At 44.9% G+C, this 27,419-nt stretch overlaps 1 protein-coding gene across 1 annotated transcript in view; it reads right to left on the bottom strand.

Moving 5' to 3' along the window:
* LOC145345623 (dynein axonemal heavy chain 8-like) overlaps positions 1–27,419 on the bottom strand; it is a 1,557,438-nt gene that overhangs the window by 905,580 nt on the left and 624,439 nt on the right. Inside the window, exons 29-30 of the mRNA XM_080193457.1 lie at positions 24,006–24,199; positions 4,830–4,956 (exon numbers count right to left, since the gene is read on the bottom strand). Of these exons, the coding sequence (XP_080049583.1) occupies positions 4,830–4,956; positions 24,006–24,199 (321 nt within the window). The remainder of the gene's footprint in view (positions 1–4,829; positions 4,957–24,005; positions 24,200–27,419) is intronic.

The raw sequence follows: 27,419 nt of genomic DNA, 5'->3' as shown, positions 1-27,419 counted from the left end.
ATGGGGATGAAATGGAAATAGTTGACAGCTTCAAACTTTTCAGTGTCCAGATCACCGACAACCTGTCCTGGTCCCTTCGCACTGACATTATAGTTAAGAATTCCTACCAACACCTCTTCTTTCTCAGGAGGCTAAGGAAATTTGGCATGTCGGCTATAATGCTCTTGAACGTTTACAGATGCACCACAGAAAACATCTCTTCTGGTTGTATCATGGCTTGGTATGACTCTTGCTCTGTCTAAGACCGCAACAGACTACAAAGTGTTGTGAACGAAGCCCAGTCTATCACATAAACAAGCCTCCCATCCGTTGACTCCATTAACAAGTCAGGACAAATATGTCCCTATGAAAATGAAGGAGAAAAATGGCAAGTTTTGGGAATCCTGGATGACAAGAGAGGTTGTGAGCTTAGTGAAAAAGGAGACATACATAAATTTCAAGAAATTGAAAATGGATAAGGCTTCTGAGGAACACAAAGATAGCAAGAAAGAGCTTAAGCAGGGGCTTAAGGCAAGAAGGATCCATGAAATATCCTTGGCAGACTGAATTAATGAGAATTCGAGGCTTTTTAATGTGTATATAAGGAGGAAAAGGATAGCTAAGGAAAGAGTAAGTCCAGTCAAGGACAGTGGAAAAAATTATGTATGGAGCCAAGTAATGTGAGTGAGATCCCTAACAGGACTTTGTATTAGCATTCATAAAGGAGAAGGATGTGGTGGATGGTGAGACTAGTAAGGAGGATGCTGACATACTGGGACATTTGAAATAAAAAGGGAGGAGGTATTGGAGGTTTTGAAAAACATTAAGTTGGACAAGTCCCCAGGGCCAGATAGGGTTTATCCCAAAATACTAACAGAGGTGAGGGAAAAAAATTGCTGAGGCCCTTGATAAAATCTTTGTATCCTCTTTAGAGGATGAGAAGGGGGACTTAGTGGTAGGGGATGGGGAAATGGCTGAGGTCTTGAATAGCTTTTTTGTTTCGGTCTTCACGGAGGAGGACGTGAATAATTTGCCGGGTATTAGAGATGGAAAGGTGGTAGGACTGGAGGGTCTCGATGACATTACTGTTACTAGAGAGGCGGTGCTCGACAGACTGGAGGGGCTGATTGTGGACAAGTCCCCAGGACTGGATGGAATGCATCCGAGGGTCCTGAAAGAAATGGCGGAGGTGATACTGGATGCCTTGGTGGTTATTTTCCAGACGTCGCTGGATTCCGGGGAAGTGCCGGAAGATTGGAAAGCGGCTAATATTACGTCGTTGTTTAAGAAGGGTGCCAGGCAAAAGGCAGGGAATTATAGGCTGGTTAGTTTAACGTCTGTTGTAGGTAAAATGTTAGAATCCGTCATCAAGGAGGAAATAGCGAGGCATCTTGAGGGGAATTGCTTGATAGAGCAGACGCAGCACAGTTTCGTTAAGGGGAAGTCGTGTCTAACAAATTTACTGGAGTTCTATGAGGATGTGTCTAGGGCGGTGGATAGAGGAGAGCCGGTGGATGTGGTGTTTCTTGATTTTCAGAAGGCGTTTGACAAGGTACCTCACAAGAGGTTATTGCAGAAGGTCAGGGGACATGGAGTTGGGGGTAGGGTGTTAGCGTGGATAGAGGACTGGTTGTCAAATAGGAGGCAGAGAGTGGGGGTCAATGGGTGCTATTCAGATTGGCGGTTGGTGACTAGTGGAGTGCCTCAAGGGTCGGTGCTGGGGCCTCAGCTATTTACCATTGAGATAGATGATCTGGAGGAGGGAACCGAGTGTATGGTGTCGAAATTTGCTGATGACACCAAGATTGGAGGAACGGCAAATTGTGCGGAGGGTGTGGAGAGTCTGCAGGAGGATCTAGATAGGCTGGGCGAATGGGCCAGGAACTGGTAAATGGAATTTAATGTTGGCAAGTGCGAGGTGGTCCACTTTGGTAGGAATAACGGTAGGAAGGATTATTACTTACGTGGAGAAAAACTGCAGCAGGCGACGGTGCAGAGGGACCTCAGGGTCCTTGTGCATGAGTCGCAAAAACCCAGCTTGCAGGTGCAGCAGGTGGTCAGGAAGGCGAATGGGATGCTGGCCTTCATGGCGAGGGGGATTGAATATAAAAGTAGGGAGGTATGCTGCGGCTATATAGGGCATTGGTGAGGCCATAGCTGGAGTACTGTGTGCAGTTTTGGGCGCCATACTTATGCAAGGATATTTTGGCCTTAGAGGGAGTGCAGAGGAGGTTTACTAGGCTGATGCCGGAGTTGAGGGGGTTGAGCTATGAGGAGAGGCTGAATAAACTAGGCTTGTACTCGTTAGAGTTTAGAAGAATGAGGGGAGATCTCATTGAGACGTATAAGATGATGAATGGGATGGATAGGATAGAGGTGGAGAGACTCTTCCCACTCAAAAAAGACAGTAGGACTAGGGGGACAGAGCCTCAAGATAATGGGGGGGCAGTTTAGAACGGAGTTGAGGAAGAACTTCTTCACTCAAAGGGTGGTGAATCTCTGGAATTCTCTGCCCGTTGAAGTGGTGGAGGCTACCTCGCTAAATATTTTTAAGACGCGGGTTGATGGGTTCCTGATAAGAGAGGGGATTAAGGGTTATGGGGAGAGGGCGGGAATGTGGAACTGAGCCACGACAGATCAGCCATGATCTTATTGAATGGCGGGGCAGGCTCGAAGGGCCAGATGGCCTACTCCTGCTCCTATTTCTTATGTTCTTATGTTTAGCCACAGGTGACGTACCAGAGGATTGATAGGAGCTAACATTGTTCCTCTGTTTAAGAAGGACAGAGGAGACTATTCAGGAAATTACAGGCAGATTCAATGATTCCAGACATAACATGAAGATCTAACTGCTGTGACAAGCCCAGGCAAGTTAGCGCGTAGCCCTAACTCAGTTCCCAATTGGTCAGTCCAGATCATGAGATCCTTGCAGCAGCTCATTCCTTAAAAGAGCCAGATATCACTCTGGAAACAATCCAAGCAAAATTGTATTGAGTTTGATAGAGTCATAAGAACATAAGAAATAGGAGCAGAAGTAGGCCAACTAGCCCTTCGAGCCTGCCCTGCCATTCAATAAGATCATGGCTGATCTGTCGTGGCTCAGTTCCACATTCCCGCCCTCTCCCCATAACCCTTAATCCCCTCTCTTATCAAAAACCCATCAACCCGCGTCTTAAAAATATTTAGCGAGGTAGCCTCCACCACTTCAATGGGCAGAGAATTCCAGAGATTCACCACCCTTTGAGTGAAGAAGTTCCTCCTCAACTCCGTTCTAAACCGCCCCCCCTTTATCTTGAGGCTGTGCCCCCTAGTCCTGCTATCCTTTCTGAGCGGGAAGAGTCTCTCCACCTCTATCCTATCCATCCCATTCATCATCTTATACGTCTCAATGAGATCTCCCCTCATTCTTCTAAACTCTAACGAGTACAAGCCTAATTTATTCAGCCTCTCCTCATAGCTCAACCCCCTCAACTCCGGCATCAGCCTAGTAAACCTCCTCTGCACTCCCTCCAAGGCCAAAATATCCTTGCGTAAGTACGGTGCCCAAAACTGCACACAGCACTCCAGCTGCGGCCTCACCAATGCCCTATACAGCCGCAGCAAGACCTCCCTACTTTTATATTCAATCCCCCTCGCGATGAATGCCAGCATCCCATTCGCCTTCCTGACCACCTGCTGCACCTGCAAGCTGGGTTTTTGCGACTCAGGCACAAGGACCCCGAAGCAACTTGCTTTTGACAACTCACTGCTGTTACAGATGCACCATAGAAAGCATTCTTTCTGGTTGTGTCACAACTTGGTTTGGCTCCTGCTCTGCCCAAGATCACAAGAAACTACAAAAGGTCGCAATTTAGCCCAATCCAACACGCAAACCAGCCTCCCATCCACTGACTCTGTCTACACTTCCTTGGCAAAGTAACCAGCATAATTAAGGACACCACGCAGCCCGGAATACCCTCTTCCACCTCCTGTCGGCAAAAAGATACAAAATTCTGAGGTCACATACCAACGGAGCCAATAACTGCTTCTTCTCTGCTGCCATTAGACTTTTGAATGGACTTACCTCGCATTAAGTTGACTTTTCTTACACCCTTGCTATGACTCTATACATAAATTCTGCACTCTCTCATTTCATTTTCCAAGAATGGTATGCTTTGTCTGTATTGCATGCAATAAATAACACTTTTCGCTGCATACTAATACATGTGACAATAATGAATCAAATCAAATCAACATCAAAAAGTACTTAAATGGGACTAGAAATGAAAATCTCAGAGGTAATTCTCCTCAAAGATTTTAAAACCCCTTTCCCAACTTCTTTAATGACACATCTGAGAACCAAACATTTCAAAACTACACAAGCAGTAAAGATGGCAAATGACTATGAGCTTGTCCACCAGCCCATTTCAAAGGGAAACTAATTTTCCATTGCAACCCACAAGCTGAAGAAGGACAAAGGGTGGGAGGTGAAAGAAAGGTGGACAGCCAGGGGTGAGAAAGGAAAGCTGAGAAAATAGATGGGGCCCTACCTCAGACCAAAAAGGAAGATACTGAGAGTAGCCAGGATATCCTTAAGCCTGTCTGAGAAAGAGCCAGAGGGCTAGAATTTTCATGGGACATAAATTCTTACCTAAAGTCAAATGGACTTTGGCTGAAATTTTCTGAGCCACCTTCAATGATTTTTGTTGCATGCAGCACCAGAAAATCCAGGTAAAGGCAGACTCAGAGACTTAGATTCAGGTGATATTTTCTCCAGGTATGAATGAAATAATAACAATTTTTATGTGCTGATGACATAAAGCATGAAGAAAAATCTTTTTAAAAAGTTACAGTTAAAGTATAAAACCTACCTGTATTCAGTTCAATAAAGTCTACTTTAATGGTGGGGCTGATTTCCTCGATCTCTCGTTCAAAAGAAGCATAATATTCTATTTCTGTTCGGAGTTCGTACAGACTGGGATTACTATCCATAAATTTCTATAAGAAACAATTGGAAAGAAACTTTAAATTGAAGTTAATCCACATAATATTACGAGATATTGAATTTAAAACACATTTGCTGAGATGGTTATTATTAAAAATATCGTATTTTCTGACCTAACACGCAGCCAGGATTCTGAGCGCCAAATTCTCTGTTCTCACTGGCAGCAATGGTGGAGCAAACAAGATTGGAGAATTCCAGCCAGAATTCCATGGGTGGAATTTTATGGTTTTTTTAATGCCCGTTTTGTGGTGGAAAAATGTTGTAAAATCAGGCGTAAAGCAGCTGGCATGAATGGTACCTGTTTTCGTGCCTGTCATGATTTTACGACAGCTGGATTTCCGGTGCGGTCAGCCTCTCGCCAGAAATGGTGAGAGGCTGACTAAGCATGCCTAATGACAATCATCCAGTACGTCCGATATCCATCATTATGAAGTGCTTCGAAAGATTAATCATGGCATGAATCAATTCTGGCCTCCCACTGCCTGGATCCACTACAGTTCACCTACTGTCACAATAGGTCCATAGCAGATGCCATCTTCCTGGCACTGCACTTAACCTTGGAATACCTAGATAACAAAGATACCTATGTCAGATTCCTATTTATTGACCACAGCTCAGCCTTCAACACCATTATTACTACAAAACCTATCTCCACATTCTGTAGCCTAAGCCTCGGCTCCTCCCTCTACGACTGGATCCTTAACTTCCAAACCCACAAACCATAATCAGTAAGGATAAGCAACAATACCCCCTCCACAATCTTCGTCAACACCAGTGTCCCACAAGGCTGTGTTTTCAGCCCCCTACTATATTCCTTTTATACCTATGACTGTGTGGTCAAATTCCCCTCCAAGTCAATTTTCAAGCTTGCTGTTGACACCATTGTAGTGGGTCAGGTCTCAAACAATGATGAGACATAGTACAGGAATGAGATGGAGAATCTGGTGAACTGGTGAAATGACAATAATCTCTCCCTCAATGTCAACAAGTCTAAGGAGATAGTCATCAACTTTGGACGCATAGTGGAGGGCACACTCCTGTCCGCATCAATGGGGATGAAATAAAAATGGTTGAGAACTTCATGTTTTTAGAAGTCCAGATCACCAACAATCTGTTTTGGTTCCTCCATGCTGACACTATAGTTAAGAAAGCCCACCAATGCCTCTACTTTCTCAGGTGACTAAGGAAATTTGGTATGTCTACTATAATTCTCAACAACTTTTACAGATGCACTATAGAAAGTATTACATCATGGCTTGGTATGGCTCCTGCTTGATCCAAGACTGCACAAAACTACAAAGAGTTGTGAATGAAGCCCAGTCCATCACTCAAACCAACCGCCCACCCATTGACACTGCCTATACTTCCCACTGCCTCAGAAAAACAACCAGCATAATTAGGGACCCCAAGCACCTTGGACATAATCTCTTCCACCTGCTTCTGTGAGGAATAAGATCCAAAAGTCTGAGGACACGTTACAACCAACACAAGAACAGCTCCTTCCCTGCTGCCATCAGACTTTTAAATGGACCTATCTTGCATTAATTGATCTTTCTCTACACCCTAGCTATGACTCTATAACTACATGTTGCACTCTCTCCTTCTCTTTGAACCATACGCCTTGTCTGCATAGCATGCAAGAAAAATACTTTTCACTGCATATCAATACATATGGCAATAATAAATCAAATCAAATCAAATTAATTTATTTAAATATGGATTTCAATGTCTTTAGCGAGCTTGACACTCAAATTATTCGGGCTCACTTGCCTTTATGGCCTTGCTGGGAGATGTTCTCTCTGGTGAGGAAAGCACCTCCCTCCCATGAACATGAATAGTTGTGTTATCCTCGCTGATGGAACTGAAAGTCACTGAGGTCTCCGGCAAGGTTGAGCGCGAGGTGGGGATGACCCTTGGACAGTGCCAGACTGGCAGTGCCACTCTGGAACCTGGACAATGTCAATATGGCACCTGGGCTATGTCCATTTGGCAACTGGGCAATGGCCACCGGGCCAATGGGGCAGGTCGGGGGTGGGGCCAATGGGGGAGGGGGGATATCTGCCACTCTGCATGCATTTGGTGGTTAGAGAGGGGAGAAGGAGAGCCTGCTGCTATTCTGCATGCGATTGGTGGGGAAGGGAGGATGGGAGTCCCAATGCCACTTTGCATGCGATCGGTGGGGGAGGGAGGGAGGGAGGCCCTCTGCCAATCTGCACATGATTTGTGGGGACGGGAACAGGGGCCGCAATTGGTTTGGGTGGTGAGGTGACAAAGAGGCATCAGGGGCTGCATCTCAGGCCGCGGTCCCCGCGATTGCGGGGGTGGGGGAGTTAGTTGAGGCTTCCTGCAGGAGCAGGGGACTGACAGCCCTCATTCTGTTCGTCAGACGCCTACTACTGTTAATACGCATGTGCAGCATCAGTGATCTCATGTGGATAGTACCTCTTTCTACAAGCATTCTGGTGAATTAAGCTTCATCCGCAGCCTTTCTGGCTAGAAACTGAATAACCCATCTTTTTAGAGAAAGAATATGTAAGATTGCCCAAAAAATGGATCTGAAATTCTCCCATTTTCAGACCAACTGAACACAAAACCTTGTAAAATTCCACCCAGAATGTCCATGCTGTGTCTGAGAAAGTCAGTGAGGAGTATCAGCGGGGAGAGGAAGCGAAGTTGATTCTAAGAGGCTCAGAGAAGAATTGAGAGCTCAGAGTCATAGAGGTTTACAGAGTGGAAACAGATCCTTCGGCCCAACTTGACCACGCCGCCCTTTTTTTTAATCCCTAAGCTAGTCCCAATTGCCCGCATTTGGCCCAAATCCCTCTGTTCCCATTTTAGCCTGTAACTGTCTAAATGCTTTTTAAAATACGTAAGAACATAAGAACATAAGAAATAGGAGCAGGAGTAGGCCATCTAGCCCTTCAAGCCTGCCCCGCCATTCAGTAAGATCATGGCTGATCTGAAGTGGATCAGTTCCACTTTCCCGCTTTCTCCCCATAACCCTGAATTCCCTTGTCTATCAAAAACCTATCTACCCGTGACTTAAATATATTTAACATGGTAGCCTTCACCACTTCAATGGGCAGAGAATTCCAGAGATTCACCACCCTTTGAGTGAAGAGGTTCCTCCTCAACTCTGATCTAAACTGCAACCCCCCCGCCCTTATCTTGAGGCTGTGCCCTCTAGTCCTGCTATCCTTTCTAAGCAGGAAGAATCTCTCTACCTCTACCCTATCCATCCCCTTCATTATCTTATACGTCTCTATAAGATCCCCCCTCATCCTTCTAAACTCCAACAAGTACAGACCTAATCTATTTAGTCTCTCTTCATAGTTCAACCCTCTCATCTCCAGTATCAGCCGAGTGAATACAAAATTGTACCCACCTCCATTACTATCTCTGGCGGCTTGTTCCAGACACTCACCACCCTCTGTGTGAAGAAATTGTCCCTCTGGACTGTTTTGTATCTCTCTCCTCTCACCTTAAACCTATGCCCTCTAGTTTTAGACTTCTCTATCTTTGCGAAAAGATATTGACAATCAAGCTGATCTGTGCCCCTCATTATTTCATAGACCTCTAAAAGATCATCCCTCAGCCTTCCATGCTCCAGGGAAAAAAGTCCCAGTCTATCAAGCCTCTCATAACTTAAACCATCAAGTCCCGGTAGCATCCTAGTAAATCTTTTCTGCACTCTTTCTAGTTTAATAATATTCTTTCTATATTAGAATGAACAAGGAAGTTAGAGACCTGGCATAGGTGGAGCTACAGATGGTTTCTCGTTCAGACTTCCTCCACAAGTTCCATGAGCAGGTATTTGAATTTGGAGGAGGTAGAGAGAATAGGAGGAGATTCATGGCCAAAATTGATCCATGCCATGAGGACTCCGGTTTTGACTCAGACAGTGATAATTCGGACAAAAGGGGAGCACGGCGCATGTGCGCCCTCTCAAGACAAAACCAAGTAGAATAAAGAACAAAGAAAATTATTGCACAGGAACAAGCCCTTCGGCCCTCCAAGCCTGCATGATCTAGCTGCCTGTCTGAACTAAAACCTCCTACCCTTTCCAGGACAGTATCCCTCTATTCTCATCCTATTCATGTACTTGTCAAGACACCCCTTAAAAGTTACTATTATATCGGGTAAAATGGAGGGGACCGAAGCTGGGGAATACAAACGCATCCCAATCTACTCTCGGAAGCCAGCAGCACCTGAAAGCACTGATTAGTGGTCAAAATGCATGAACATCCAAGAAAAGAAGGTATGAAAATCTCAAACAAAGTTAAAAAATGAAAATGAATTTATAGCCTCTAATACTGGGATTTACTCCCAACAGCCAGTGGGAGATAGAGGAACACGTGTAGGCAGATTTTGGCAAGGTGTAATAGTAACACTGTTGTTGTGGTCAGTGATTTAAAATACCCCTATGTTGACTGGGACTCAGACTGGGGCAGAGTTTGTTCGGAGCATCCAGGAAGGCTTCTTTGATTTGATTATAATTGTCACATATATTGACATACAGTTACTGTACAGACAAAACATACCATTCAAAGAGAAGGAAAGAAGAGAGTGCAGAATGTACAGTTACAGTCATAGCTAGCGTGTAGAGAAAGATCAACTTAATGTATTAAGTTGATTCAAAAGTCTGACAGTAGCAGAGAAGAAGCTGTTCTTGAGTCGGTTGGTATGTGACCTCTGACTTTTGTATATTTTTCCAGAAGGAAAAAGGTGGAAGACAGAATGTCCAGGATGCGTGGGCTCCTTAATTATGCTGGCTGCTTTGCTGAGGCAGCGGGAAGTGTAGACAGAGTCAATGGTTAGGAGGCTGGTTTGTGTGATGGATTGGGCTACATTCATGACCTTTTGTAGTTCCTTGTGGTCTTGGGCAGAGCAGGAGCCACACTAAACTGTGATACAACTAGAAAGAATGCTTTCTATGGTGCATCTGTAAAAGTTGGTGAGAGTCGTAGCTGACATACCAAATTTCCTTAGTCTTCTGAGAAAGTAGAGGTGTTGGTGGGCTTTCTTAATGAGAGTGTTAGCATGGGGGGATCAGGACAGGTTGTTGGTGATCTGGATACCTAAAAACTTGGAGTTCTCCTTCCTTTCTACTTCATCCCCATTGATGTAGACAGATTCTCCTTTATGCTTCCTGATGTCAATGGCAATCTCCTTCATTTTGTTGACATTGAGGGAGAGATTATTGTTGCTGCACTGGTTCACCAGATTCTCCATCTCATTCCTATAACCTGTCTCGTCATTGATTGAGGTCTGACCCAGTATGCTGGTGTTGTCAGCAAACCTGAAAATTGATTTGCAGGAGAATTTAGCTGCACGGTCATATATGATTAAGGAGTATAGTAGAGGGATGAGAACACAGCCTTGTGGGGCACCGGTGTTGAGGATGATTGTGGAGGAGGTGTTCTTGCCTATCCTTACTGATTGTGATCTGTGAGTTAGGAAGTTCAGGATCCAGTCGCCGAGGGAGCCGCTGAGGCCCAGGTCACGGAGTTTGGAGGTGGGTTTCATGGGAATAATAGTGTTGAAGGCTGAGCTGTAGTCAATAAATAGGAGTCTACATAGGTGTCCTTGTTATCTAGGTGTTCCAGGGTTGAGTGCAGGGCCAGGGAAATGGCATCTACTGTGGACCTGTGTGGCAGTAGGCAAACTGTAGTGGATCCAGGTAGAGGGTGGGGCTGGAATTGATTCATACCATGACTAACCTATTGAAGGATTTCATAATGATGGATGTCAGAGCCACCGGCCAATAGTTAATAAGGCACGCTGCTTGGATTTTCTTAGGTACCGGGATGATGGTCATCTTCTTGAATCAGTTAGGGACCTCAGATTGTTGTAAAGAGAGGTTAAGATGTCTGTGAATACCTCTGCCAGCTGATCCGTGCAGGATCTGAGTGCACGTCTGTGTACCCCATTCGGTCCAGTTGCTTTCCGTGGGTTCACCTTCAAGAAAGCTGCTCCGATACCTGCTATGGTGACCTCCAGATACAGGTGCATCCGAGGCTTCTGGGATGGAGGGCATGCTCTTGCTGACCTCTTGCTCAAAACGGGCGTAGAATGAATTGAGCTCATCAGAGAACGGTGCGTTGGATCTGGCAATCTACTCATTTACTTCTACTTCTTGAAACAGTATATAGATTGTCCAATTAGAGAAGGGCCGTACTGGACCTGGTATTAGGAAATGAGCCTAGCCAGGTGGCCGATATTGCAGTACAGAATATGTTCAGGAACAGTGACCACAATTCAGTAAGCTTTTAGGTACTGATGGATAAAGATAAGTGTCATCCTCTGGTGAAGATGCTCAATTGGGGGAAAGCTAATTACAACAATGTTAGGCAGGAACTGAAGAATGTAGGCTGGGGGCAGATGTTTGAGGATGAATCAGCATCTGGCATGTGGAAGGCTTTCAAGTATAAGTTGGTAGGAATTCAGGACTGGCACATTCCTGTAAGAATAAAGGTTAAGTATGGCAAATTGCAGCAACCTTTGATAACGAGTGATATTGTGATATGTTCATACTCGGCCAATGTTGTCTACCTGATACGCTGCAGGAAAGGATATCCCAAGGCATTGTATATTGGGAGACCATGCAGGCGCTACGACAACGGATGAAGGAACACCGCTCGACAATCACCAGGCAGGAGTATTCCCTTCCAGTGAGGGAACACTTCAGCAGTCACGGGCATTCAGCCCCTGATCTTCAGGTAAGCGTTCTCCAAGGAGGCCTTCATGACACACGCCAAATTCTGCATACAAGAGGATGGCCTCAATCGGGATCTTGGGTTCATGTCACACTATCTGTAACCCCCACAACTTGCCTGGGCTTGCAAAATCTCACTAACTGCCCTGGTTGGAGACAATACACATCTCTTTAACCTTTGCTTGGCCTTCTCTCCATTCACATTGTCTGTACCTTTAAGACTTGATTGTCTGTAAAGACTCGCATTCCAACTATTATCTTGTAAATTGAGTTGTGTCTGTATATGTTTGTGAACACAGCTCTCAAATTACCTGATGAAGGAACCTGAGACTCCAAAAGATGGTGCTGCCCAATAAACTTGTTGGACTTTAACCTGGTGTTGTGAGACTTCTTACTTTGTTCTATGAGACAGCCAGCTATAAGGTCAGCATGGAGGACCAGGACAGGACCAGTTGGTGATCTGGACTGATAAAAATTTTAAGCTCTTGGCCATTTCTCCTTCGTCCCCATTGATTTAGACAGCAGCATGTTCTCCACTATGCTTCCTGAAGTCAAAGACTATCTCCTTCATTTTGCTGACATTAAGGGAGAGATTATTGTCGTTGCACCAGTTCATCAAATTCTTTATCTCTTTCCTGTACTCCGTCTTGTCATTGTTTGAGATCAGACACACTACGGTGATGTTGTCAGCAAACTTGAAAATCAATTTGGAGGGGAATTTGACCCCCAATCATAGGTGTATAAGGAGTATAGTAAGAGGCTGAGGGCAGAGCCTTGTGGGCACCAGTGTGAAGGATGATCGTGAAGGAGGTGTTGTCGTCTATTCTTACTGATTGTGGTCTGTGGGTTAGGAAGTTCAGGATCCATGCCCAGGGAAAGGAGCCAAGCCCTAAGGCATGGAGTTCAGAGATGAGCTTCATAGGAATAACGATGTTGAAGGCTGAGTTGTAGTCAATAAATAGGAGTCTGACATAAGTATCTTTGTGATCCAGGTGTTCCAGGGAGATAGAGTCTGCTGTGGACCTATTGCAGAGGTAGGTGAACTGTAGTGGATCCAGGCAATCTGGGAGGCCAGAATAGATTTGACTAACCTTTTGAAGTACTTCATAATGATGGATGAAAGGTGGCACATGTACAGTGATGGGACATAAATGTTGTACCTATATCCCTGACTATTCCAGAAAGATTTCAGCTTCCATCTCTGACATCCACGAAAGGTTAAAGCTCTCAAGGCAGACTTAAAACCTTGGGGTATTTTCAGGTGGCTTGAGGACATTCTGGCAAGCATAGGGATCTGGATCATACAAGGACTAGTACTATTGTTTTCCTCTCGCTTATCTTGATTGTTTGTAAAATTATTCCGTGTATTGTGTTGCAAAGTTGAATCAAGTAATTTTAGATTGAGAAGTGGAATGTTAGAATTTGGTGTTTGTAAAATTATTTTTAAAATTGTATGATGCTAAGAAGTGAATGCATAGTCCCTTTAAAATACGGTGTTTTTTCTGTGCTTAGAAAAATTTTTAAAAAGTGCAGGTGCATCTGGGGCCCTAGAAGTAACACTTATTTGAAGGGCCAGGCAGTAGTGATTTTTTTTAAAATTCAGCCAAACAGTTTAAATCAGGCACTTCGAAATGAGCAACCTATCAGATTTGAATTTGATAGTTTTTGGCAATCTGAGACCAATCATATTGTGGAGATACTGATATGTCATCACAGGTATGAAAGGAAGGAGGCACTGGGACAATAAGCAGAGAAAGCAACTGTCATTTGCCAGAGTAACAGCTTCATCCATATCTTAAGAGAAAGCCACATCTTGATAGAAAAGGTACCAAAGAAGACAGAAGTTCCAGACAGAGGAATCAAAAGAGAAAGTCCAGAATATTCCTGAAGATTCCAAACAGAAACAGAGTGAAGGATCAGACAGAGGGAGAGAGAAACAGAGTGAAGGGTCAGAGAGAGAGAGACAGAAACTGAGTGAAGGATCCGAGAGAGAGAGAGAAACAGAGTGAAGGATCAGAGAGAGAGAGAAAAACAGAGTGAAGGATCAGAGAGAGAGAGAAACAGAGTGAAGGATCAGAGAGAGAGAGAGAGAAACAGAGTGAGGGATCAGAGAGAGAGAGAGAGAAACAGAGTGAAGGATCAGAGAGACGAGTGGAGTGCCCCAGGGGTCGGTGCTGGGGCCTCAGCTATTTACCATTTATATAGATGATCTGGAGGAGGGAACCGAGCGCATGGTGTCAAAATTTGCTGATGACACCAAGATTGGTGGAACGGCAAATTGCGCGGAGGGTGTGGAGAGTCTGCAGAAGGATCTAGATAGGCTGGGCGAATGGGCCAGGAACTGGCAAATGGAATTTCATGTTGGCAAGTGCGAGGTGGTCCACTTTGGTAGGAATAATGGTAGGAAGGACTATTACTTACTTGGCGAAAAACTGCAGCAGGCGACGGTGCAGAGGGACCTCGGGGTCCTTGTGCATGAGTCGCAAAAACCCAGCCTGCAGGTGCAGCAGGTGGTCAGGAAGGCCAATGGGATGCTGGCCTTCATAGCGAGGGGGATTGAATATAAAAGTCTTGCTGCAGCTGTATAGGGCACTGGTGAGGCCGCAGTTGGAGTACTGTGTGCAGTTTTGGTTGCCGCACTTACGCAAGGATATTTTGGCCTTGGAGGGAGTGCAGAGGAGGTTTACTAGGCTGATGCCGGAGTTGAGGGGGTTGAGCTATGAGGAGAGGCTGAATAAACTAGGCTTGTACTCATTAGAGTTCAGAAGAATGAGGGGAGATCTCATTGAGACATATAAGATGATGAATGGGATGGATAGGATAGAGGTGGAGAGACTCTTCCCACTCAGAAAGGACAGTAGGACTAGGGAGCACAGCCTCAAGATAAAGGGGGGGGGGCGCGGTTTAGAACAGAGTTGAGGAGGAAATTCTTCACTCAAAGGGTGGTGAATCTCTGGAATTCTCTGCCCGTTGAAGTGGTGGAGGCTGCCTCGTTAAATATTTTTAAGATGCGGGTTGATAGGTTTTTGATAAGCGAGGGGATTAAGGGTTATGGGGAGAGGGCAGGAATGTGGAACTGAGCCACGACAGATCAGCCATGATCTTATTGAATGGCGGGGCAGGCTCGAGGGGCTAGATGGCCTACTCCTGCTCCTATTTCTTATGTTCTTATGTTCACCCTCTGAGTGAAAAACTCACCCCTGACATCTCCTCTGTACCTGCTCCCCAGCACCTTAAACCTGTGTCCTCTCATAGCAACCATTTCAGCCCTGGGAATTAGCCTCCGAGAATCCACCCTGTCCATACATCTCAACATCTTATGAACCCCTATCAAGTTGCCACTCAATCATTGTCTCTCCAGGGAGAAGAGACCCAGCTCCCTCAACCTATCCTCATAAGGCATGCATCCCAATCCAGACAATATCCTTGTAAATCTCCTCTGCATCCTCTCAATAGCTTCCACATCCTTCTTGTAGTGAGGCGACCAGAACTGCGCACAGTACTCCAAGTCGGGTCTGACAAGGGTCTTATAAAGTTGTAGCATTACCTCCCGACTCCTAAACTCAATCCCTCAATTAATGAAGGCTAGCACACCAAACGCCTTCTTGACCACATCCTCCACCCGCGAGGCCGATCTAAGAGTCCTATGGACCCAGACCCCAAGGTCCTTCTGTTCCTCAACACTGCTAAGAGTCCTACCCTTGATATGATACTCCTTCATCCCAGTGGACCTGCCAAAATGGACCATTACACGTTTATCCGCGTTGAAGTCCATCTGCCACTTCTCCACCCAGTCTTGCATCCTATCTGTGTCTCGCTGCAACTTCTGACATCCCTCCAGACTATCGACAACACCAACAACCTTCGTGTCATCGGCAAATTTACCACAACCCATCCCTCCACTTCCTCATCCTGGCAGAAAATTGGACGAGTAAACTGGAAGGAGGTGTTCTTGGGGAAAAGTATTGAAGGAAGGAGGCGGATTTTCAAGGAATGTTTGTCTGGAGCTCTTAATGACAACGTTCTGATGAGACAGGGAGGTTTCAGTAGATCGCGGGAACCGTGGTGCACGAAGGTTGTGATGAACCTAGTCAGGAAGAAAAGAAATGTGTACAGAAGATTCAGAGATCTAGAGGAGTATACGGGTTGTAGGAAGGAGCTTAGAAAGGAAATTAGGAGAGCCAGGAGGGGTCATGAGAAGGCCTTGGCGCGTAAGATTAAGGAGAACTTTAAGGCGTTCTACAAATATGTCAAGAGTAAAAGGATGAGAAGTGAAGGGATAGGACCTCTAAAAGGTGAAGGAGGAAAAGTCTGTGTGGAACCAGAAGAAATGGCAGAGGTGCTTAATGAGTAATATGCCTCGGTATTCACGGTGGAAAATGATCTGGGAGGTTGTACTGCAAGTTTGCGGCAGACTGAAAAGATTGAGTATGTGGACATTAAGAAAGAGGATGTGTTGGAACTTTTAAATTCTATCAAGATAGATAAGTCGCCGGGACCGGATGGGATGTACCCCAGGTTACTGTGGGAGGTGAGGGAAGAGATTGCAGAGCCCCTGGCGATGATCTTTGCATCGTCAATGGAGACAGGAGAGGCTCCAGAGGACTGGAGGATTGTGGATGTGGTTCCTATTTTCAAGAAAGGGAACAGGGATAGCCCGGGAAATTACCAACCGTGAGTCTGACCTCAGTGGTTAGTAAGTTGATGGAGAGGATACTGAGGGACAAGATTTATGAGCATTTAGAGAAGTTTAGTATGATCAGAAATAGTCAGCATGGCTTTGTCAAGGGCAAGTCATGCCTTATGAGCCTAGGTGAGTTCTTTGAAAATGTGACTGAACACATTGGCGAAGGAAGAGCGGTGGACGTGGATTACATGGACTTCAGCAAGGCGTTTAATGAGGTCCCCCATGCAAGACATCTTGAAAAGGTGAGAGCGCATGGGATCCAAGGGGCTGTGGCCTTGTGGATCCAGAACTGGCTTGCCTGCAGGAGGCAGAGAGTGATTGTGGATGGGTCTTTTCTGCATGGAGGTCGGTCACCAGTGGAATGCCCCAGGGATCTAATCTAGGCCCCTTGCTGTTTGTCATTTTCATTTAATAGATTGGAAAACAGCTAATGTTACGCCGCTGTTCAAAAAAGGTAGCAGGCAAAAGGCAGGGAATTATAGGCCGGTTAGTTTAATGTCTGTTGTTGGAAAAATGCTGGAGTCCGTCATCAAAGAATAGTGAGGCACCTAGAGAAGAATTGTTTGATAGAGCAGACGCAGCACGGATTCGTTAAGGGGAGGTCGTGTTTGACAAATTTATTGGGATTCTATGAGAATGTGACTAGTGCGGTAGACAGAGGGGAACCGGTGGATGTGGTGTTTCTCGATTTTCAGAAGGCGTTTGATAAGGTGCCGCACAAAAGGTTGCTTCAGAAGGTTGGGGGGCATGGAGTTGGGGGTAAGGTGTTAGCGTGGATAGAGGATTGGCTGTCTAATAGGAGGCAGAGAGTTGGTATCAATGGGTGCTATTCTGATTGGTGGTTGGTAACTAGTGGAGTGCCACAGGGATCGGTGCTGGGGCCTCAGCTATTTACCATTTATATAGATGATCTGGAGGAGGGGGCTGAGTGTAGGGTGTCAAAATTTGCTGATGACACAAAGATGAGTGGAAAAGCAAATTGTGCAGAGGGTGTGGAAAGTCCGCAGAGGGATCTAGATAGGCTGAGTGAGTGGGCAAGGACCTGGCAGATGGAGTACAATGTTAGCAAGTGTGAGGTTATCCACTTTGGCAGGAATAATAGTAGGAGGGATTACTATTTAAAGGGCAAAAAGCTGCAGCATGCTACGGTGCAGAGGGACCTGGGGGTCCTTGTGCATGAGTCGCAAAAACCCAGTCTGCAGGTGCAGCAGGTGATCAAGAAGGCAAATGGGATGCTGGCCTTTATAGCGAGGGGGATAGAATATAAAAGCAGGGAGGTCTTGCTGCAACTGTACAGGGCACTGGTGAGGCCGCAGCTGGAGTACTGTGTACAGTTTTGGTCGCCGCACTTGCGGAAGGATATATCGGCCTTGGAGGGAGTGCAGAGGAGGTTCACTAGGCTGATACCGGAGATGAGGGGGTTGGACTATGAAGAGAGACTAAATAGACTGGGTCTGTCCTCATTGGAGTTTAGAAGGATGAGGGGGGTTCTTATAGAGACGTATAAGATAATGAAGGGGATGGATAGGGTAGAGGTAGAGAGATTCTTCCCACTCAGAAAGGACAGCAGGACTAGAGGGCACAGCCTTAAGATAAGGGGGAGGCAGTTTAGAACGGAGTTGAGGAAGAACTTCTTTACTCAAAGGGTGGTGAATCTCTGGAATTCTTTGCCCGTTGAAGTGGTGGAGGCTACCTCGCTAAATATACTTAAGCCACGGGTAGATAGGTTTTTGGTAGGCAAGGGAATTAAGGGTTATGGGGAGAAAGCGGGAAAGTGGAACTGAGCCACTTCAGATCAGCCATGATCTTATTGAATGGCGGGGCAGGCTCGAAGGGCTAATCCTGCTCCTACTTGTTATGTTCTTTAAAAATGTTTTATTTGGTTTGTTAATAGTTAACTTTTTCGCTGTTAGTTAAATAAATAGTTACTTGCTGATTTTAGAGAGGGTGCCTGGGGGGTTATTTTGATTTAACCACTAAAAATTGCTGAACAGCAGAGCATGCCTCTTCACACTCACTTTTACAGATTATGAAGCGAGATGCTCCTCTTTGAGTGGTTAGGTGTTAGTTCTCAGAGGAGGAATCCACCCCCACTTTATAACAATTGTCCCCCACAGTATACATATGGCCTTTACTCCAGTCCCCAATGTTGGGATCTCTTATTTTATTTAACCTGATGCAGATACGCTGTGTAACCCACATTTTTCCTCAGGAAGTATGTGTGATTAAGTTTGCTGTTTTCTATACTGGTAACTGTTAGTTTGTATAATTAAACATGCCCCTGTCCCTACCCCTCAAGTAGCAGTGCCTGGTTACTCTTCCAAATTTGTGGCTCTTCGAGCAGCAAGGCCTGGTCACACCTTCTAACCACACTTCTCCCCTAACCCCTCCCCTTCCCACCACTAATCATCCATTGTTAACTACCATATTTTAGCTATATAAGGCACACCATTGTTAGCTGCGAGTCAATTGCAAATATGGTTACTGATCTTATCTGCATACTCTTACAATATAAAGGATCATCAAATAGATTGTCATGTTAGAGGGCATAGGTTTAAAGTGAGGAGGGGGATGATACAAAAGGGTCCAGAGGGGCAATTTTTTCCACACAGAGGGTGGTGAGTGTCTGGAACAGGCTGCCAGAGATAATAGTACAGGAGGGTACAATTTTGTCTTTTAAAAAACATTTAGACAGTTACATAGGTAAGATGGGTATAGACAGATATGAGCCAAATGTGGGCTATTGGGAGTAGCTTAATGGCAAAGACTGGGCAGCATGGATAAGTTGGGCCAAAGGACCTATTTTTCCATGCTGTAAACATTGATGACTTCAATGCTAATTAATTATTGTATTTTTCTTTACCTATTTAGCAGATGCCACCAATTAGATTAGCTAAAATTCTTTATTTTACACTAGTGGATACTTAGTCTGCAACAGCTTCTCAAGCTCAGAGATATACCAGAAAAAAATCCCACAATGGGGAAGATGATGGATATGATATAGAAAGGAACGATAGCTGGAGCATATCATCCACATTGTTGACCGTCCAGCTGGGAAGAAAATGGAATATGACAATCTCAAGTTACTGCACAAAACATGTGGGCAAAATAACACTCATTGAGTATTAGCCTGTAAATATGCCATTCATGAGAAATGGGAATCCAGCCATAGTTTTAGCCAAACAGGTCCAATTTAAACAAAAATGAACTAGCTTGGCAACATAATAGAACATAAAAGATAGAACAGTGCAACACAGGAAGAGACCCTTCGGCTCACAAAGTTGTGCAGAACATGAGGCCAAATTAAACTAATCCCATCTGCCTGCTCTTGGTACATATCCCTCTATTCCTTGCATATTGCTTCTGTAAAAGCTCCTTAAATGTTCCTATATTACTGCCTCCACTACAGCACATTCCAGACACCTAATATTCTTCGTGTAAAAAACTTGCCCTGCCCATCTCCTTTCAACTTTCCCCCTCTCACCTCAAGTACATAATCCTTAGTATTAGACATTTCAAATCTGAGAAAAAGATTCTGACTGTCTGCCATATCTATGTCTCTCATAAATTTATAGATTTCTATCAGGTCTCCTGTCCGCCTCCGCTGTTCCAGAGAAAACAATCCTAATTTGTCCAGCCTCTCCTTATAACCCACAGGCAGCATCCTGGTAAACTTCTTCTCCACCGTCTCCAAAGCCTCGATAGGGTAGAGGCAAGGAAACAAGATAGAGAGCACAGCCTCAAAATAAGGGGGAGTCAGTTTAGAACAGAGTTGAGGAGAACTTCTTCTCTCAGAGGGTTGTGAATCTCTGGAATTCTCTGCCCATTGAAGCAGTGGAGGCTACCTCGTTGAATATGTTTAAGTCACACGTAGATAGATTTCTGATCAATAAGGGAATTAAGAGTTATGGGGAGCAGGCGGGTAAGTGGAACTGAACCACTTTCAGATCAGCCATGATTTTATTGAATGGCGGGGCAGTCTTGAGGGGCTAGATGGCCTACTCCTGCTCCTATTTCTTATGTTCTTATGTCAAGTTCTTGAGGGATACGGAGGTAAAAATACAAGAACTGCAACAAGCTAGAACAAAAACCATTACCAGCAGAACATTGCTGTAACTCTGAAGTCAGATGTAGGCCAAACCTGAAGTGACAAAGATGGGTGATGAGAGTAGAGCAGTGGATGTTGTCTGCATGGACTTCAGTAAGGCCTTTGACAAGGTCCCTCATGGCAGACTGGTGCAGAAAGTGAAGTCATATCAGATCAGAGGTGAGCTGGCAAGGTAGATACAAAACTAGCTCGGTCAAAGAAGATAGAGGGTAGCAGTGGAAGGGTGAGTGTCTGAATGGAAGGCTGTGACAAATGGTATTAAGAACATAAGAACATAAGAAATAGGAGCAGGAGTAGGCCATCTGGCCCTTTGAGCCTGCCCCGCCATTCAATAAGATCATGGCTGATCTGTCGTGGCTCAGTTCCACTTTCCGGCCCTCTCCCCATAACCCTTAATCCCCTCTCTTATCAAAAACCCATCAACCCGCTTCTTGAAAATATTTAGCGAGGCAGCCTCCACCACTTCAACGGGTAGAGAATTCCAGAGATTCACCACCCTTTGAGTGAAGAAGTTCCTCCTCAACTCCGTTCTAAAACGCCCCCCCTTTATCTTGAGGCTGTGCCCCCTAGTCCTACTGTCTTTTCTGAGCGGGAAGAGTCTCTCCACCTCTATCCCATCCATCCCATTCATCATCTTATACGTCTCAATGAGATCTCCCCTCATTCTTCTAAACTCCAACGAGTACAAGCCTAGTTTATTCAGCCTCTCCTCATAGCTCAACCCCCTCAACTCCGGTATCAGCCTAGTAAACCTCCTCTGCACTCCCTCCAAGGCCAAAATATCTTTGCGCAGGTGCGGCGCCCAAAACTGCACACAGTACTCCAGCTGCGGCCTCACCAATGCCCTATACAGCTGCAGCAAGACCTCCCTACTTTTATATTCAATCCCCCTCGCTATGAGTATCCCATTCGCCTTCCTGACCACCTGTTGCACCTGCAAGCTGGGTTTTTGTGACTCATGCACAAGGACCCCGAGGTCCCTCTGCACCGTCGCCTGCTGCAGTTTTTCGCCCCGTAAGTAATAGTCCTTCCTACCATTCTTCCTACCAAAGTGGACCACCTCACACTTGCCAACATTAAATTCCATTTGCCATTTCCTGGCCCATTCACCCAGCCTATCTAGATCCTTCTGCAGACTCTCCACACCCTCCGCACAATTTGCCGTTCCCCCAATCTTGGTGTCATCCGCAAATTTCAACACCCTACACTCGGTTCCCTCCTCCAGATCATCTATATAAATGGTAAAAAGCTGAGGCCCCAGCACCGACCCCTGGGGCACTCCACTAGTCACCATCCGCCAATCCGAATAGCACCCGTTGACCCCCACTCTCTGCCTCCTATTTGACAACCAATCCTCTATCCACGCTAACACCCTACCCCCAACTCCAAGTCCCCTGACCTTCTGCTATAACCTCTTATGAGGTACTTTGTCAAACGCCTTCTGAAAATCCAGAAAGACCACATCCACCGGCTCTCCTCTATCGACCGCCCTAGACACATCCTCATAGAACTCCAGTAAATTTGACAGAGTATTCCTCAGGAATCACTGCTAGGACCTTTGCTGTTTGTAATATATAAAATGATTTGGAGGGAAATGTAACTGGTTTGATTAGTAAGTTTGTGGATGACACAAAGGTTGGTAGATTTGCAGATAGTGATTAGAACCATCAGAGGATACAGCAGGATATAGATTGGTTGGAGACTTGGGCAGAGAGATTGCAAATGGAGTTTAACCTGAACATATATGAGGTAATGCATTTTGGAAGGTCTAATCCAAATAGGAAATATACAGTAAATGGCAGAACCCTTAAGAGTATTAATCGGCAGAGGGATCTGGGTGTACAGGTACACAGGTCACTGAAAGTGGCAAAGCAGGTGAAGACGGTAGTCAAGAAGGCATACAGCATGCCTGCCTTCATTGGCCGGGGCATTGAATTTAAAAATTGGCAAGTCATGTTGCAGTTTTATACACCCTTAGTTCAACTGCACTTGGAATATAGCGTTCGATTCTTGTCACCACACTACCAGAAGGATATGGAGGCTTTGGAGAGGGTACAGAAAAGATTTACCAGGATGTTGCCTGGTATGGGGGTGCATTAGCTATGAAAGAGGTTGGAGAAACTTGGTTTGTTCTCGCTGGAACGACGAAGGTTGAAGGGCGACCTGATAGAAGTCTACAAGATTATGAGAGGCATGGATAGAGTGGAGAGTGAGAAGCTTTTTCCCAGGATGGAAGAGTCAATTACTAGGGAACATAGATTTAAGGTGCAAGGAGCAAGGTTTAAAGTAGATGTACTAGGCAGATTTTTTTACAGATGTTGGTGGGTGCCTCACACTCGTTGCTGGAGAGGTATGGAAGTGGATATGGTAGTGACTTTTAAGGGCGTCTTGACAAATACATGAAGATGGAAATAGCGGGGTATAGTCCCCAGAAGGATAGGGAGCTTTAGTTAAGTCGGGAAGCGTAGTTGGTGCAGGCTTGGAGTGCCGAAGAGCCTGTTCTGTGCTGTAATTTTCGTTGTTCTTTGTTCCACACAGACAGTGACCTGAGGCCGGAATTGAACCCAGGTCCCTGGTACTGTGAGGCAGTCATGCAAACCACTGTGCCTATGTGCCACCATTTACCTTTAAGGAACCATCAAGCCTGCTTTTGAAATTGGAATTGATAGCTATTGGACATGAGTTGCTATTTCAAACATTTGAAATTGAAATTTGCCGGAGGTTTAAGGGAAAAAAAACAAACAAGCAAATTTATTTATGTCTCAGATAAAGCAGTAATGTACCATTTCTGTTTTAAAGATATTACGAGAATATTTTATTTGGTGGTAAAAATTTTCCAGAACATCTGAATGTATAAATTTTGCTATGGATGAACATTCTAGTGAAAGCAAAGTATCAATGAGATGAATGAGTTGACAGCTTTCTCTTGGACATATTTGTGTCTTTGTCCGTGAACTTTTTAAGGGAAATGAATTTGGTCTGGCCACCACCTGAGACTTTGGGGGAGATTTTCAGCCCATGTTCGTATTAGAGAATGGAGAATTTTGATGCTGTCTGGAAAGATTGCATCATGTGATTTTCCATCCCTTGGTGGTGACATTGTGATGTTCACTCCCACAAAGGGTGAGAGCCTCATCTTAATGTATTTGCATAAATTTAAATTTAATTATCAGGCCTCCCACCATAATTTACCCCTTCCTGTATTTTCAAGCCTTGCCAACATGACATCATTTTAGCAAGGTTTACAACAGGTTTACTCAGTCATCAAGCTGTTGAGGGAATCTTTCCAGGGGTGTAAAGGTGAGAATGATCCTCATGCCTGGCCACTTTCTCCTGGCTGCCTGATGAAGGAGCAGCGCTCTGAAAGCTTGTGCTACCAAATAGACCTGCTGGACTTGAACCTGGTGTTGTGAGACTACTTACTGTGCCTATCCCAGACCAACACCAGCAACTCCACATCAGAAGAAGAAGGGGAGAAAAGTCCAGGAAGGAAAATGATAGATTAAGAGATGGGTGGAAACGTTTACAATACCTTAACTGTAGTATCTCTGTCTTGTAACCACAGTATATTGAATTTTTGAAATTCTTCTAGTGCTCTGGTGATGGCATCCCTCGTGGAGTTGACAGAAGAAGAGAGCACTGTTATTAATTTGGTTACATCTTTATGATCTGCCACATTGTGATAGAAGTTCCTCGGCTTCCTTAAATTCTTGTTTTCATTTACTTCTGTTTAGGATGACAAGTTTACATGCTTATAGATCATTAACCATAAAGCAAGATAAAAATAAATTACCGCAGTTGCTAGAATTTGAAACAAAAACAGAAAATACTGGAAAATCTCAGTAGATCTGAGAGCATCTGTGAGGAGAGCAGAGCTAATGTTGCAAGTCTGGATGACTCTTCATCATCGCTGTTGTTATGAACTATGTAAAAAGTCTGACAACACCAGGTTTTAGTCCAACCGATTTATTTGATAATACTCACAAGCTTTTGAGGGGACTGCCTCTTCGTCAGGTGAATGGAGAGTTCTGGCCTCAGACAGAGCATGTAAAGCACAGACAGTTTAGAGATTACTGATTAGAATGCGAATCCTTACACCTAACCTGCTGTTCAAGACCTGAAGTGGCTGACGATGTGAGTGGAAGGATCACTGATCACAGGTTACAGAGATGTGTATTGTCTCCAGACAGTACAGTAAGTGAGGTTTTGAAAACCCAGGCAAGTCACGGGGGTTACAGATAGTGCGACATGAACCCAAGATCCCTGTTGAGACCGTCCTCATGTATGCGGAACTTGGCTATCAGTCTCTGTTCAGCAACTGTGCGCTGTCGTGTGTCGTGAAGGCCGCCTTGGAGAATGCTTACCCGAATCATTCTCCAAGGCGGCCTTCACGACACACGACAGCGCACAGTCGCTGAACAGAGACTGATAGCCAAGTTCCGCACACATGAGGACGGTCTCAACAGGGATCTTGGGTTCATGTCGCACTATCTGTAACCCCCGTGACTTGCCTGGGTTTTCAAAACCTCACTTACTGTACTGTCTGGAGACAATACACATCTCTGTAACCTGTGATCAGTGCTCCTTCCACTCACATCGTCAGCCACTTCAGGTCTTGAACAGCAGGTTAGGTGTAAGGATTCGCATTCTAATCAGTAATCTCTAAACTGTCTGTGCTTTATATGCTCTGTCTGAGGCCAGAACTCTCCATTCACCTGACGAAGAGGCAGTCCCCTCGAAAGCTTGTGAGTATTATCAAATAAATCGGTTGGACTAAAACCTGGTGTTGTCAGACTTTTTACTGTGTTTATGCCAGTCCAACGCCGGCATTCCCACGTTATGAACTATAACAGCAACTCATGTTAACAAGTATCTTTGAGAATTTGTCCTCCTCAGAGCCATTGCTAATGTAATATTCTGCAGGTTCAGGACAAACCCAGTCTGTCAAAATGCTACACCAGACCCAAATTGCCATTTTCATAGTTAGTCTGCAAGTGTCTGCAAGACTATTTCAATGTCACACAATCCAATATTTTATATAAGGTGATTAAAAGCCAGCGTGAGTCAGATGAAAACCATAAAAACAGGTTTCATCTCTGAAAGGAATTCTTTTGACTCCCAAGGGAGTGCTTTCAAACAATCATAGAATTGTTACAACACAAAAAAAGGCCATTTGGTTTGTTAGACTCACAGAATCATTGAGGTTTACAGCATAGAAAGAGGCCCCTCCCCCAACTTGTCCACGCTGCCTTTTTTTTAAACCCCTAAGCGAGTCCCAATTGCCTGCATTTGGCCCATATCCTTCTATACCCATCTTACCCATGTAACTGTCTAAATGCTTTTTAAAAGACAAAATTGTACCTGTCTCTACTACTACCTTTGGCAGCTTGTTCCAGACAATCACCATCCTCTGTATGAAACAATTGTCCCTCTGATACTTTTGTATCTCTTTCCTCTCACCTTGAACCTATACCCTCTAGTTTTAGACTTCCTTACCTTGGGAAAAGATATTGACTATCTAGCTGATTTATGCCCCTCATTACTTTATAGACCTCTATAAGATCACCCGAAGCCTCCTATGCTCCAGAGAGAAAATTCCCAGTCTATCCAGCCTGTCCTTATAACTCATACCATCAATGCTTGGCAGCATCCTAATAAATCTTTTCTGCACTCTTTCTAGTTTAATAATATCCTTTCTATAAAAGGGTGACCAGAATTGTACACAGTATTCCAAGTGTGGCTTTATTAATGTCTTGTACAACTTCAACAAGACGTCCCAACTCCTGTATTCAATATTCTGACCAATGAAACCAAGCATGCTGAATGCCTCCTTCACCACTCTGTCCACCTGTGACTCCACTTTCAAGGAGCTATGAACCTGTACCTTTAAATCTCTTTGTTCTCTAACTCTCCCCAATGCCCTATCATTAACTGATTAAGTACTGCCCTGGTTCAATCTACCAAAATGCACCACCTCGCATTTATCTAAATTAAACTCCATCTGCCATTCATCAGCCCACTGGCCTAATTGATCAACATCTCATTGCAATCTGAGATAACCCTCTTCACAGTCCACTATGCCACCAATCTTGGTGCCATCTGTTAACTTACTGACAATGCCTCCTATATTCTCATCCAAATCATTAATATAAATGACAAATAACATTGGACCCAACAACAATTCTGAGGCACACCGCTGGTCACAGGCCTCCAGTTTGAAAAACAATCCTCTATAACCACTCTCTGTCTTCTGTCATCAAGCCAATTTGTATCCATTTAGTTACCTCACCCTGGATCCTGTGAGATTTAAACTTATGCAACAACTGACTATATGGTATCTTGTCAATGGCCTTGCTAAAGTCCATCAATAGCACTGTCCTCATCTACCTTCTTGGTTACCCCTTCAAAAAACTCAATCAAATTTGTGAAACATGATTTTCTACTCACAAAGCCATGCCGATTGTCCCTAATCAGTTCTTGTGTCTCTAAATGCCTGTGGAAAATACCTTCCAACAATTTACCCACCACAGATGTGAGGTACATGTGGGTGCCGGCGACGTAAGCAAAATGCAGACTGAGGATCTGGGGAGGGAGTATGAAAAGCTGGGAATGGAATTAAAAAGTAGAACCGACAAGGTGGTTATCTCTGGGCTACTGCCTGAACCGAGTGCAGACGGGCGTAGGGTTGACAGGATTAAGGAAGTGAATGGGTGGCTCAGGGATTGGTGTGGGAGGAATGGGTTTGAATTTATGGGGCATTGGCACCAGTACTGGGGTAGGTGGGACCTGTTCGGGCGGGATGGGGTTGGTCTGAACCGTGCTGGGACCAGAGTGCTGGCGAATCGAGTAAAGAGGACTGTAGACAGGGCTTTAAACTAATTGGGGGGGGGGGGAGGGTGCGAGGGTAGGTGATGTTACGAGGTCTAAAGTTAAGGAGAGGGTACAG

This window comes from Carcharhinus amblyrhynchos, chromosome 7, assembly GCF_965287045.1.
Source record: "Carcharhinus amblyrhynchos chromosome 7, sCarAmb.v2.hapA, whole genome shotgun sequence".
NCBI lineage: Eukaryota > Metazoa > Chordata > Chondrichthyes > Carcharhiniformes > Carcharhinidae > Carcharhinus > Carcharhinus amblyrhynchos.
This window is presented reverse-complemented; position numbering and strand designations above follow the sequence as displayed.